Source organism: Paroedura picta, chromosome 2 (assembly GCF_049243985.1).
Source record: "Paroedura picta isolate Pp20150507F chromosome 2, Ppicta_v3.0, whole genome shotgun sequence".
In the NCBI taxonomy this organism is placed as follows: Eukaryota; Metazoa; Chordata; class Lepidosauria; order Squamata; family Gekkonidae; genus Paroedura; species Paroedura picta.
Window position 1 is genome coordinate 177,614,416 of NC_135370.1, and position 14,765 is coordinate 177,629,180.

Sequence of the window (14,765 nt, forward strand, 5' to 3'; positions counted from 1 at the left end):
AAAGCGGCTTCCAATCGCCTTCCCTTTCCTCTCCCCACAACAGACACCCTGTGAGGGAGGTGAGACTGAGAGAGCCCTGAGATTACTGAAGAATTGGTTCTTATATGCCGCTTTTCTCTACCCAAAGGAGTCTCAAAGCGGCTTCCAATCGCCTTCCCTTTCCTCTCCCCACAACAGACACCCTGCGAGGGAGGGGAGGCTGAGAGAGCCCTGAGATTACTGAAGAAGAAAAAGAGTTGGTTCTTATATGCCGCTTTTCTCTACCCAAAGGAGTCTCAAAGCGGCTTCCAATCGCCTTCCCTTTCCTCTCCCCACAACAGACACCCTGCGAGGGAGGTGAGACTGAGAGAGCCCGGAGATTACTGAAGAATTGGTTCTTATATGCCGCTTTTCTCTACCCAAAGGAGTCTCAAAGCGGCTTCCAATCGCCTTCCCTTCCTTTTCCCACAACAGACACCCTGTGAGGGAGGTGAGACTGAGAGAGCCCGGAGATTACTGAAGAAGAAGAAGAGTTGGTTCTTATATGCCGCTTTTCTCTCCTGAAGGAGGCTCAAAGCGGCTTACGGTCAGCTTTCCTTTCCTCTCCCCACAACAGACACCCTGTGAGGGAGGTGAGACTGAGAGAGCCCTGAGATTACTGAAGAATTGGTTCTTATATGCCGCTTTTCTCTACCCAAAGGAGTCTTAAAGCGGCTTCCAATCGCCTTCCCTTTCCTCTCCCCACAACAGACACCCTGCGAGGGAGGGGAGGCTGAGAGAGCCCTGAGATTACTGAAGAAGAAAAAGAGTTGGTTCTTATATGCCGCTTTTCTCTACCCAAAGGAGTCTCAAAGCGGCTTCCAATCGCCTTCCCTTTCCTCTCCCCACAACAGACACCCTGCGAGGGAGGTGAGACTGAGAGAGCCCGGAGATTACTGAAGAATTGGTTCTTATATGCCGCTTTTGTCTACCCAAAGGAGTCTCAAAGCGGCTTCCAATCGCCTTCCCTTCCTTTTCCCACAACAGACACCCTGTGAGGGAGGTGAGACTGAGAGAGCCCGGAGATTACTGAAGAAGAAGAAGAGTTGGTTCTTATATGCCGCTTTTCTCTCCTGAAGGAGGCTCAAAGCGGCTTACGGTCAGCTTTCCTTTCCTCTCCCCACAACAGATACCCTGCGAGGGAGGTGAGGCTGAGAGAGCCCTGATATTACTGAAGAAGAAGAGTTGGTTCTTATATAACCACTTTTCCCTACCCGAAGGAGTCTCAAAGCGGCTTCCAATCGCCTTCCCTTTCCTCTCCCCACAACAGACACCCAGTGAGGGAGGGGAGGCTGAGAGAGCCCTGAGATTACTGCTCAGTCAGAACAGCTTTATCAGCATCCTGGTGAGCCCAAGGTCACCCAGCTGGTTGCATGTGAAGTAGTGGAGAATCAAATCCGGCTCACCAGATTATAAATCCACACTCCTAACCACTATACCAAGCTGGCTCTCCCAGGGGCTTTCAGAGGCATTAGAATCATAGAATCCTAGAGTTGGAAGGGACCTCTTGGGTCATCTAGTCCAACCCCCTGCACTACGCAGGACACCCCCAACCCTCTCGCTCATCCACTGTCACCTGCCACTCCCTTGAATCTTCACAGAATCAGCCTCTCCATCAGATGGCTCTCCAGCCTCTGTTTAAAAATCTCCAAAGATGGAGAACCCCCCACCTCCCGAGGAATCCTGTTCCACTGAGAAACCGCTGTGTCAGGAACTTCTCTCAGATATTGAGACGGATTTATTTTTTAATTAAATAAACCACATTTTATTTTTTAAACCGTGATTCTACTCTTGTTGAATTGCGGCTCGAACTCTGAAAACAGACCCTGCGTGCGCACAAACACCCAGCTTGCCTCTCCTGCCCTTCGCTTCACCTCTGTGCCATTAGCAGCATCTTCAGATATGTTTAGTGGCCATGCACGCTCCAACCTCGTTAAGTTCCCTATTTTGGTCATGTTATAAAGATTATTTATAACCGCTCCGTTCTCTTTTTTCTTTGCGAGCCATCTGGCAAAATGGATTTCCAGTAAAACCAACTGCTGGGTCAGAAAACAATGTCCACCCACCTAAATGAAAGGGCACGAAAAGCCAAGTTGGAAACACGTGGAGTGACTCAGTGCGCTCCTCCCCTGCCCCTGCCCCTGCCCCGGGCAAGCCGTTCAACGAAATAAACTTAGCAGTGAAGCCATTACCTGCTGACCTTCACAGCCAGACCGGCTCCGAGACGCGGACACTTCTCCGAATATCACTACTGTCTATTCCTCTCCTGCTGTTAGAGATCAAGAAAGACCTGGCCTCACACTGCCTGTTCCCATTGACGGGGAAACAAAAAAATCAATGGGATTGCCCATCCTGTAGAACAGTGGTCCCCAACCCACGGGCAGCGGCCCGGTGCTGGGCCACGAAGGCCTCGGTGCCAGACCACGGCTCCCTCTTCCCGCCCCCCCCCCCGAAGCGAGAAGCTCATCAGGCCACGAGCAAATCGGCCGCCAAAGCGGCCGATTAGCTTGCGGCCCGGCAAGCTAATTGGTTCGGGAGGGGAAGAGAAGCTTGCCGGGCCGCTAGCTAATCGGCCGCTTTGGCGGACGATTTGCTGGCGGCCCGGAGGGGCGGAGAGAGGGAGCCGCGGCCACCAGCATGGTAGTGGCACAAACGCATATGCGCAGACTGCCGTGCATGCACATTTGCGCCCCCACTGGGCGCAAACACGCGTGCGCGGCAGTCTGTGCGTGCGCGTTTGCGCTGGGGCTGCCGCGCGTGCGTGGGGCCCCGGGCCGCCTTCTCCCCACACTCCGGCACAGCGGTCCGTGGCAGCCGGAAGGTTACGGACCGCTGCTGTAGAATGTTCCGGCTAAGGAGAAGCATCCGGAGACATGAGTTGCCAAGTCGAACCGCCCTGGATCGAAATTTCACTCATTGACCATGTTTCGAACCCTGCTTCACCTCTAAGTCAACCATTCTCAGTGGGGAGCGTATGCCCCCCTGTGGGGTGGGGGAGCAGGGGGTGGCACATTTGAAGGGGGCTGCAGACTGAAAAAAGTGAGAAGGGGAACCTGGGGGGAGCCAGCTTGGTGTCGTGGTTAAGAGCGGCCGCTTCTAACCCGGCGAGCCGGGTTTGATTTCTCGTTCCCCCACATGCAGCCAGCTGGGTGAACTTCAGCTAGCCACAACACTGATAAGGATGTTCTGACCAAGAAGGAATATCAGGGCTCTCTCAGCCTCACCCATCTCACAGGGTGTCTGTTGTGGGGAGAGGAAAGGGAAGGCGACTGTAAGCCACTTTGAGCCTCCTTCGGGTAGAGAAAAGCGGCATATATGAACCAGCTCTTCTTTTTCAACAGACACCCTGTGAGGTGGGTGAGGCTGAGTGAGCCCTGAGATTACTGAAGAAGAAGAAGAGTTGGTTCTTAGATGCTGCTTTTCTCTACCCAAAGGAGGCTCAAAGCAGCTTCCAATCACCTTCCTCTCCCCACAACAGACACCCTGTGAGGTGGGTGAGGCTGAGAGCGCCCTGATATCACTACTTGGTCAGAAAAGTTTTATCAGTGCTGTGACAAGCCCAAGGTCACCCAGCTGGCTGCATGTAGGGGAGTGCAGAATCGAAACCAGCCTGCCAGATTAGCAGTCTGCACTCCTAACCACTACACCAAACGGGTTCTCCAGGCTGCCCGACTGGCCACTTCAAACCCATATGTGCTGGTCAGAGCTCTCTACCTGTTGAACATCTGGCTGGACTAAGCTCTCACCAAGCATATGAGACCCGTCAGCTGAAGGCCCAAGGAAGTGACAAAATGGCCTTCTTCAGTGACTCTTTCATCAATGATATGTCAACCCCAAAACATTCTCCCCTGTTGCTATCCTATGTTGTCACTATATCACCCTGACCATCTAGGTTCACCCAATTCTGAAATGGGGATCAAGTGGCCAAAGCCTACAATACACAATGCACTGAAGAAGACAATGTTGTTAAGAATGTGCATTGCATACCCAGCGCTAGTTTGGGCTCTGGCTTGTGATTTTAATAAATAATGGACGCTTGTCTAGCTCCTTCCTTGGACTAAGCTGGATGAGAATCCAGCGGAGGCCTGGGGTGCAGTTTGGAGTGCCTGGGAAAGCTTTTCCTCCAAGGATTCCTCCCTAAAAGGACCTGGGCTCATAACACCCCCCCCCCCCCCCCCGCAAGGCCCTGCAGCTGGTGACTGGAGTGCTCTTTGGTGACTCTCACTCTCCTCCTCCTCAGAGGGGCTGGGGGGATCCAGCAGCCTTCCCCACCCAGCCTGGCCCTTGGGAAATGTGAGGGTGGGTGGGAAGGAGACAGCCCCCCTGCAGCCTTCCCTGCCTGGCCCAGCCTTTGGGAAATGTGGGGAGGGGGAGGAAAGTGGCAGCCCTCCTCCGTGAAACCTTCTCGGCCCAGCCTTTGGAAGATGTGGAGTTGGATGGAAAGGTGAGAACAGTGTTGACCTGTGTAGACACTGTTGTATGGGGGGTGGGGGTAGGAGGCCCAGTGCCCCTCCAAAGCAGGTGTTTTCTCCAGGAGAACTATTGCCTTCTTTCCCTCCTCCCTTTCCCCTTTTCTTTCCCCCTTTCTTTCTCTCTCTTTCATCCTGTTTCTCTCTTTCATCTTCCTGAAGGTTTCCAGGCCACCAACTGGAAGTTGGCATCCCAGCTGGCTGCACATGGAGGAGGAAGTCTGTTCCTCTTTAACCACTTCACCCCACTGGATCTCAAGATTGAGCAGGGAGCAAGCGGGAGAGAGGACCAGAACCCAGGAAGGTCACAGTGCAGGGGTACGTCCTAGTGCCCGTTGTATTCCTGGGCGCAACGGGCTTTGCCTCTAGTATATAAACAAAAAACCACAGTAAACTTCACCAAAAGGAAAGGAAAGCAAAAGCACTGCAAGGCTATTCTCTTGTTCTGCCAACACAGTGCAAGTTGACTGATCAAGGCCTAGGGATAAAAATATGAAACACCTAAAAGAATACGGGAAAAGGCACGCACGGCTCTTGCCCCCAACGGAGGCCTTCTGAGTATAACCCCTAGCCCTGTAAAACCAGCTCTTCAATAACCTGACACCAGATCTCCCTCTGTTTCCACAGAAATCCCCCAGGATCGGACGAGGGACTGCAGCTACTTATCCTTTCCTAGGGAGCGGGCCGGGGGGCGGGGGGGGGCGGGAGTGAGGACAGAAATAAATAACCTGTTCGATTGGACAGGATCATAAAAGTCCATAACAGGTATCCAGGGGGAGGCCAATCTGGAGGACAGCTGGTGGTCTCTTAGCAGCCGCCTGAGAGGACTGTGTCAGGAGCACAGGGCAAATGGGAAGTGAAAAGTTATGGACAGACGATGACGGAGAACAATGTGAAAGAAAAGAGCAGCCAAGCCGCTGGGAGGAAGATCACTTACACACAGACCCACAAACGCACACCCCAAAGGCCTTTTTATCACAGCTGCCTTTGGAGAGAGAGAGGGGGGGAGGGGGGGGGAGAGAACCCCACCGAGACACGAAATCGGAGCTCAAGCGAGGAAGTCTCGCCTTTGCTCCTCCAATTCTTAAAATCCAGGCATTCAGCAACACCCGTGGGTCACATCCAAACTCAAAGGGGAGCCATCATTCGGGGAATGAATCCCAGAGCCAGGAGGCAACATCACAAGAAGGCCTCAGCCGCTGGGCGTTGTTGCAAGCTAGCTGTTCCCAAAGTGGGCTGTGGAAGGATACAGGGGATCAGTGAGGAAGTTCGGGGCAGTAGGGGGGTAGTGAGGAATTTGGGGGATCCCTCAGAAGGACCACTCTTCATCAGACTGCAGAGATCAATTCCCCTGGAGAAAAGGACTGCTTGAAAGCAACTCACTGGGGCCAGCTCTGCTCCCCCCTCCCCTTCTAGGCCAGGGCTACTCACTGGGGCCAGCTCCACTTCCACCCAGCAAGTTCCAAGGGCAGCAGGAAGTTGGGGGTGGAGAGCTGACTCTTTATAGAATCATAAAATCACAGAATCATGGAGTTGAAAGGGATCTCCTGGGTCATCTAGTCCAACCCCCTTCACTATGCAGGACACTCCCAACCCTATTGCTCATCCATTGTCACCTGCCACCCCCTTAAGCCTTATTATCCCTTCCTGACTGAGGGCTCCCTCCCAATAGGTGCTAAGCTACAAGCTAGGGCCATTCCTGACCGAGGGCAAAGCAGGTAGTGAGTGACCTGTTATTTTGGAAGATATATGCTTTACTGATGGAACGCTGGACTGGATGGACCACTGGTTTGACCCAAGAAAGCTCTTCTTATGTTCTTACGTTTTTCAAGGTAGAGCCTCTTGTGGCGCAGAGTGGTAAGGCAGCCGTCTGAAAGCTTTGCCCATGAGGCTGGGAGTTCAATCCCAACAGCCGGCTCAAGGTCGACTCAGCCTTCCATCCTTCCGAGGTCGGTAAAATGAGTACCCAGCTTGCTGGGGGGTAAACGGTAATGACTGGGGAAGGCACTGGCAAACCACCCCGTATTGAGTCTGCCATGAAAACGCTGGAGGGCGTCACCCCAAGGGTCAGACATGACTCGGTGCTTGCACAGGGGATACCTTTACCTTTTTCAAGGTAGTTAAGAGCTACATGGGGATTACCATGCTGGAAGCCTTTTTCAGAATAGATTCAAGTGGGTAGCCATGTAGGTCTGAAGCAGCACAATAAAATCAGAGTCCCGTAGCACCTTTAAGACCAACAAAGGTTTATTCAGGGCATGAGCTTGCCCTCGAAAGCTCACGCCCTGAATAAATCTTCCTTGGTCTTAAGGGTACTACTGGACTCTGATTTTATTGTCTTTTTTCAGAAGTCACTTCGGGGAATAACCAGCTTCAGCTAGCAGAAATCTCCCACAGAAGCCAACCCACGTTCAAAAGCACCATCTCTTAGGAGACTGCCGTCTAGCACTTCCTTTTCTGAGGCGGAATAACCAAGCTCTGACCTGGATGGCCCAGGCTAGCCCAAGCTCGTCCGATCTCAGAGGCTAAGCAGGGTCGACCCTGATGAGTACTTGGATGGGGGGCCACCATGGATGTCCACGGTCGCTGCACAGAGAAAAGCGGCTCTGAACATCTCTTGCCGTGACGACCGTATGGGGCCGCCGTCCATCGGCTGCCGCTTGATGGGGCTCCCCACCAGGAGAGATGGAGCAGAAGCAACGAAAGACGGCCAAGGAGTAACCCTCCTCGTTACGTACCAGCTTGTCCAGAAGCTCCTGCTTGTTCTTCCTTTTCAGCATCTGCTGCATTTGCTCTTCCTTTTGGATAAGAAGCCGCCGTTGCTGGTTCTCCTGCCGCTCCACTTCCAGCGCCTCTTCCAGCTCCTCTTGCTCTCTAGACTGAGGTGGGACCCAACAGTGGTTTTATTTATTTTTATTTTTGAAGAAGACGAAGAAGAGTTGGCTCTTATATGCCGCTTTTCCCTACCCGAAAGAGGCTCAAAGCGGCTTACATTCGCCTTCCCTTTCCTCTCCCCACAACAGACACCCTGTGAGGGAGGGGAGGCTGAGAGAGCCCTGAGATTACTGAAGAAGAAGAGTTGGTTCTTATATGCCGCTTTTCCCTACCCGAAAGAGGCTCAAAGCGGCTTACATTCGCCTTCCCTTTCCTCTCCCCACAACAGACACCCTGTGAGGGAGGGGAGGCTGAGAGAGCCCTGAGATTACTGAAGAAGAAGAGTTGGTTCTTATATGCCGCTTTTCCCTACCCGAAAGAGGCTCAAAGCGGCTTACATTCGCCTTCCCTTTCCTCTCCCCACAACAGACACCCTGTGAGGTGGTTGAGGCTGAGAGAGCTTTGAGATTACTGAAGAAGAAGAAGAGTTGGTTCTTATATGCCGCTTTTCCCTACCCGAAGGAGTCTCAGAACGGCTTCCATTCGCCTTCCCTTTCCTCTCCCCACAACAGACACCCTGTGGGGTGGGTGAGGCTGAGAGACCCCTGATATCACTGCTCAGTCAGAACAGTTTTATCAGTGCCGTGGCGAGCCCAAGGTCACCCAGCTGGCTGCATGTGGGGGAGTGCAGAATCGAACCCGCATGCCAGATTAGAAGTCCACACTCCTAACCACTACACCAAACTTTGCATTTATATACCGCCCCCTCCCTTGTGGCTCTGATGGACAGGGGATCTTTGTAGGAAAAAACCCACACAGAATCAGGGGAGAGGTTCCCCCCCCCCCCAGTGTCAGCAAAATCAGTCTCCGTCCCCCCACTCTTGCACTGGCAGAGCTTGTGTCTCCGCAGGATCGAACCCTATCTTGCCCTTCACCCTGAAAAAGGTGCACATTGTTCAGAGCTCAGGCTGCTTTAAGCAGTTATATATTCATACGGAAAACTGGCAGAAAAACATCTGAAACCGGTTGGCAATCCTAATGATTTAGTTCTTTGTATGCTGGACAAACCTTGTTCTTTCAAAAGAACATTTGACAATTGAGCCCCGTTTCCTTCGTCCATAAAGGAATTTGTTTTATTTTTTATTTATTTTTTTAGAAAGAACTAACCAGTTTGATCTTATTTTTCTGAATGTCTTCTTTGTTCTCCTTCTGGTATGTCTCCATTTTCTTTTTTGTGTTCTCCAGATCGATGTTGTTGGTCAGGTTAAACACTGGCTCAAGGTTTTAGGAGAATAGCGTGGAGGAGAGGCGGGAACGGGAAGAGAAGAGAAGCAAAAGCACGGTATTAGCATTAATCACAAACCTTTCCCTTATTTAAACAACTTATTCAAACACCTTATTCAAACCTTTCCCTTATTCAAAGTGAAAACTAACAAGTCTTCCATTTTTATGACTAGGGCTGAATCTGCATGCAGCTTTTATTCCAATCCCAGGTCGACTCAATCCCTGCCATCTACACTGAATGCCATTTCCAATTTGATTTGGGGCTATTTAAATTTTTCATCTGCAACAAGCATGATGGATCCCGAGTGACCCTACCTTTCCTCCGCAATATCCTAGAGTGGATATAAATCTCTACATTTGAAAAATCGGCATGAGTAAAGGTACAGCTCTTTGCTTTTCCCCAAACTAACCTGCTGCCTCAAGCCTCCAACATTGTAGAAAAGCTCTGATTGGCCAGGGTGTCAGTTCAAAGGCTTCCTCGTTCCCAGGTTGCTAGGCTTCCCTTAAAGGGGAAGCCCTAACTTCTCTCAGCAGAAGCTCCAGAAGCCCTAACTTCTCTGGGCAGAGATTTGCCTCTTGGATTTATTCCCCCTCCTCTGCTGTCTCCAATCCTCCCCCCCCCCCCACTTCAAGAAAAGAAAGAAAGAGACTCCTGCTGTGCTTGCCCCCCCCCTCTGAGCTTCCCCAATCGAGTGCAGAACATTTTTCTGTTTCACTTGGGGAGGGGGGATAGAGTTCAAATCAATCTGAATTCAGCAGGATCCACAACAGAATACACAAAGTAAGTGTGGAATCAGCCCAGAGGTCCACTGCCCCACATGACTGTGCGAAACATTTTGCTTTCAGAATGGCTGAAATTCCTTAATTTGCACTTATTACTTATGATCAAGCACTTGAATAGTTTTTGGAGAGCAGCCAGCTTGGTGTCGTGGTGAACAGTGACATCTTCCAATCTGGCGAGTCGGGTTTCATTCCCCACTCCTCCTCCATATGCAGCCAGCTGGGTGACCTTGGGCTGGTCACAGTTCTTTCAGAGCTGTTCTCAGAGAAGTTCTAACAGAGCTCTCTCAGCCCCATTTACCCCTCTGGGTGTCTGTTGTGAGGAGAGGAAGGGAAAGCGATTGTAAGCCGCTTTGGGATTCCTTTGGGGAGGGAAAAGCGGGGTATAAATGCCGACTCTTCTTCTTCTTTAATCGGTTATAGCAAATTTCCCCACCCCCAGATCTCTTTCAAAGAACGAAGCAGACCTATAGTTACGCGGCAAGACAACGTAACCTAAGGAACAGGTGTTATTTCTTTGCCCAGATTTCAGAGGAGACGTTTCGTTTATACTCATGGCTAAAGCAGGAGAACCTACTCCGAACAGAGTCAGCCTGCAGCCCCTTAAGGGACACGGGGAGGAGAGGGGGGAGAGAGAAAGCAGCTCAGGCCCCACCAGCATCTGACCACCCTATCTCCCTGACCATCTCTCTGCCTTTCGACATCTGTCAAAATATCCTACAAAAAGGCCATTGTTTTTACAGGCTGAAAGGTTTAATTCTCTTCGAAGCCTGGTTCGGTTTCCGAGAAGACCAAAAAGACACACACATCTACACACACACGAACGGAGACAAAAACTGTGAAGATTAGTTTTTCTTAGCCACTGTGCAATTCTGAGGGGGATTTTTTTTAAGCCTATGTAAGAGCCAGCCTTGTTTCTGGAAAGGGCCTGTTTCCTCTCCTTCCCCTAAAGCAACCTGTAGTCCATGGACATCTGGAGAGCCACAGTTCGGCCACCCCCACCTAGTCCATCATCCTGACTGACACAGAGGTCACCGAGTTCCTCCAGAGGGCCAACAACAGGGCAGAGAGGCTGATGTTGCCTCCTGGCTCTGTGATTCAAAGGTTTAGTTCCTCTGAATATGGAGGTTCCCCTCAGCCAACATGGCTAATAGCCACTCATAGACTTATCCTTCATGAATCTGTCTAGTCTCCTGCTAAAGCTGTTTATTCTTGCAGTCAATACTACATCCTCTGGCAGCAAATCTCATGTTTTAATCACGCTCTGTGAGAAGAAGGATTTCCATTTGTCTGTCCAGAAGCTACTACGGCCCATTGGATGCCTTTGAGGTCTAAAAGGTTGGCAGAGGGGGAAAAATGCTATTTCTCAGGTCTCTCAACCCCAGGCATAATTTTATACATTTCTCTCTTTCAAAAGAGTCTGCACCGCAGAGGGCCTTTTCGGTCCTGGCCCCGACCTGGAGGAATGAGCTCCCGGAAGAGCTGTAGGCCTTGCGGAACGTTCAATGTTCCGCAGGGCCTGTAAGCCGGAGTTTTTCCGCCAGGCTTAGGCCAGGGCATGGAAAACTGGAGGGAAATTCCTGGAGATTTGGGGGCAGAACCTCAGCAGGGTATAATGCTGTAGAGTCTACACTCCAATGCAAGCATGTTCTCCAGTGGAACTGATCTCTGTAACCTGGAGGTCAGTTACAATTCCAGGAGGTCTCCAGGTCCCACCTGGAGATTACCAGGATAAAGGGGGGCTGTCTAATCATGGCTCTGAAACTCAAGTAAATAATGCTTCCAAAAAGTGCAAAATAGTCATTTCTAAAATATCATGGAGACAACCGTAACAGCCAAACAATACTGTCAATTTGTAAGCAACAAGACAATTCAACAAGAGTGATACCAAAAAATAAACCAGGCAACCATTTAACAGGTAAGTTCCGACCGAAGTCCAAACAAGGATCCAGTAGCTTCCCATTTCGCAAGGTGGCTTCTACAGTGGACCTAAATAATTGAGGTGAAACAATGTAATAATACAAGGTCTCAGGAATTTGCAATTTATAAAATAGCAATGTACATAAATGCTATTCTCACCTAGCAGAAGTAATTTCAGTTGGAACTAACCTGTTGAACGGCTGCCTGAATTGTTTGTTGTATCACACTTGCTGAATTGTTGTATTATTGCACACACATTTTTGCCCCTGGTATTTTCCATTTACTGTGTAGCCCAGTTTTTGTTTGTTCTATCCCCACCTGTAGATAAGCAACCCGAGGCTCAAGGGCTGGATCCGGGGAAGGGAGAGCGTGAAAGCCTCATTTCAGGAGCAGAACTCAGCTCGGAGTTTACTGGAGCCCGTGCTGCGTTTACAGAGCTCTCCCCTGCACCAATCTCCCACCGCCCCAACCCCCAAAATGCCCCCCCCCGGGGAGTCCAAGGCCTTCAGGCGACGGCATCTGTAGGCCTGAAAGCCAAAGAAAAAGAGAGAGGGAGGACGCTTCAATCTCCCTTCCCTTTGCATTAGCGCTGCCAAAATGGCAGGCAAGGTCAACCTCTTCAAAGCACTCCTCGGCTACTGTACTTGAAGAACAGAAAGGATGAAAGGGGAGCCATATGGCTTCCGTCACGGTAAATAAAGCCTCTGGAGGCACAGAAGTACAATCCTAATTTCACTTTCCCCCTTCCCCCTTTGATCTTCCGGAGCACCATCTATGTCCTCCAAAACAGTCTTCCCTTTCGGGCACAGTTGCCCCGCACGGTCCCCCCCTACCCTGTCCGTGTCTCCCCCCCCTTCCCCTACCCAGACCTTGACAGCCAGGCATTTATTGTCTCAATCTGCTCCTCCGGTGGAACAGCTCCCCGATTAAAAATGTAAGGAGAAAGTAATTAGATCACCATTGGGGGGGGGGAACTCCCCCCCCCCACGGGAAAGCCCATTTGAAAGAGATTCCGCTCAAATGTTCCATGAGGCGGGAAGGCAGATAAAAGCTCGCAGGCGCATCAAATATGCAAGCATTAGGACTCACCAATTTCTTCGACTTCTTCCAGGAAATCATTATATTCCCTTAGACCGGGGAAGTCGTCTTCTCTTTTATTGTATCTTTGGGGGGGGGGGATAAAAATAAAAACAACACACTAGCATTACAGCTCCACAAAATATGACAAGCACTTTGGCTATACCGTTCTCGTTTACAGACTCAAAGGAGGTTGAGAGGGGACATGATAGCCGTCTTTAAGTATTTGAAGGATTGTCATTTGGAAGAGGGCAGGATGCTGTTCCCATTGGCTGCAGAGGAGAGGACATGCAGTAATGGGTTTAAACTACAAGTACAACGATATAGGCTAGATATCAGGAAAAAGTTCTTCACAGTGAGAGTAGTTCAGCAGTGGAATAGGCTGCCTAAGGAGGTGGGGAGCTCCCCCTCACTGGCAGTCTTAAAGCAAAGGTTGGATACACACTTTTCTTGGATGCTTTAGGATGCTTTGGGTTGATCCTGCGTTGAGCAGGGGGTTGGACTAGATGGCCTGTGTGGCCCCTTCCAAGTCTATGATTCTATGAATCTATGACTCAGTCCAGAGCCCAAATTGACCCTGCCTGCGGTTGATTTTAGACACGACATAAAACTGCGGGTTAGGCTAACCACGGTTAGTGGGACTGTCCAAAATGTGGGCTGCTCTGTTCACTGTGAGAGTCAAGTCCAGGAGAACGTTGGGAACAAGATTTTGAGGATACGAACTTTCCAAAGTCAAAGCTCTCTTCATCTTGACTCTATGCCCTCTTTTTGGACCTCCAGAGGAACTGATTGGTCACCATGCGAGACAGGATGCAAGATCTGTAATGGGCATGATTCAGCAGCATATGAAGAATATCCCACAGTAGGCACTGGAGATGTGTCTTTAGCATAGATTCGAGTGGGTCTGAAGCAGCACAACAAAACAAAATCAGAGTCCAGTGACACTGTTTACTAATTTAACAGGATTAACTTTTGTTTATATAGTCCCACTGTCATGATGGTCAATTCACAGTCTGAGGAAGAGTGCTTGCATCCGAAAGCTCACGCCTGGAATAAATCTTTGTTGGTCTTAAAAGTGCCACTGGACTCTGATTTTGTTTTGTTGTGTTGTGTTTAGCATACTTAGATTAGGAATTTCCTGATTTTTTTCAATAGTCTGATGTTTTAAATAATCTTTTTCAGGATTGGATCTTCCTGCTCCTTTGAGAACCCTTCAACACTGCTAGCCTCCAGAACAGACAGAACTGAGACAGCAAAACAGTTAGACAGTTAGGTCTCTTTTCTCTCTCTCTCTCTCTCTCTCTCTCTCTCTCTCTCTCTCTCTCTCTCTGTCTCCTTTCTATACAAAATTTGTTTTGGGCTTTTTTTTAAGCAGCTTGATGCTTTGCTTTCTTTTCATGTTTAAACTCTGCCAACAATCCCCACGAGAACCGGGAAACCCGGGCCTATCTTTTTAGCGCTCACATTTTCAACACCTTCTTCCGGATTTCCACCTCCTTGTCGACAGCGGGGTCCTCGAACAGTTGCACTCTGAAGTTGCTCTTCCGCAAGGGGGTGCCGCATTCTTGGCAGTTCCCGGCCCCCCGGACAAACAGCAGTTCCACGCAGCTCTCGCATCTGAAAGAGACAAGGCAGCCACGTGCAAAAATGGGGACCGAAAACACACACAGGTGCGCACTGCAAAAGAACGAAGGCGACATGGCCCACTGCTAAAGGCAACCTCTGCATCACAGGGAAATGCATGTGAAACGGCATGACGTTCCTCCTGTAGGTGAGAAAGTTCCAGGCAGGCAACCGTTTTATTAATAAGCAATAACTACGGTGATCCGGGAAAATTCACACTACGGTGGAGGGGTAAGCCCTCCCCTTTTCGATCCCACCTATCTTTTTATCTCCCTCCCCATCTTACATTCATGCTGTTGGGAACTTGAAGAAATGTGTCCCTCTCTGCACCAGTCACCTGCTCATTATCACGGAGCCACTAGTAGGCAGGGCTGCCAGTCCCCAAGTGAGACCCTGGTATTACAGCTCATTTCCAGGTCCCCCTACAGAATCACAAAATCCTAGAGTTGGAAGGGACCTCCTGGGTCATCTAGTCCAGCCCCCTGCACTATGCAGGACACTCACATCCCAATCGCTCATCCACTGTCACCTGCCACCTCCTTGAACCTTCACAGAATCAGCCTCTCCGTCAGAGGGCTCTCCAGCCTCTGTTTAAAAATCTCCAAAGATGGAGAACCCACCACCTCCTGAGGAAGCCTGTTCCATTGAGAAACCGCTCTGTCAGGAACTTCTTATGGAGGTTTAGATGGAATTTAGAATTACAGAATCACAGAGTTGGAA

The 14,765-nt window shown here is 50.3% G+C and overlaps 1 protein-coding gene across 1 annotated transcript in view; it reads right to left on the reverse strand.

Moving 5' to 3' along the window:
• MNAT1 (MNAT1 component of CDK activating kinase) overlaps positions 1-14,765 on the reverse strand; it is a 160,829-nt gene that overhangs the window by 103,821 nt on the left and 42,243 nt on the right. The window contains exons 2-5 of the mRNA XM_077323927.1: positions 13,887-14,039; positions 12,435-12,508; positions 8,529-8,632; positions 7,226-7,366 (exon numbers count right to left, since the gene is read on the reverse strand). Of these exons, the coding sequence (XP_077180042.1) occupies positions 7,226-7,366; positions 8,529-8,632; positions 12,435-12,508; positions 13,887-14,039 (472 nt within the window). The remainder of the gene's footprint in view (positions 1-7,225; positions 7,367-8,528; positions 8,633-12,434; positions 12,509-13,886; positions 14,040-14,765) is intronic.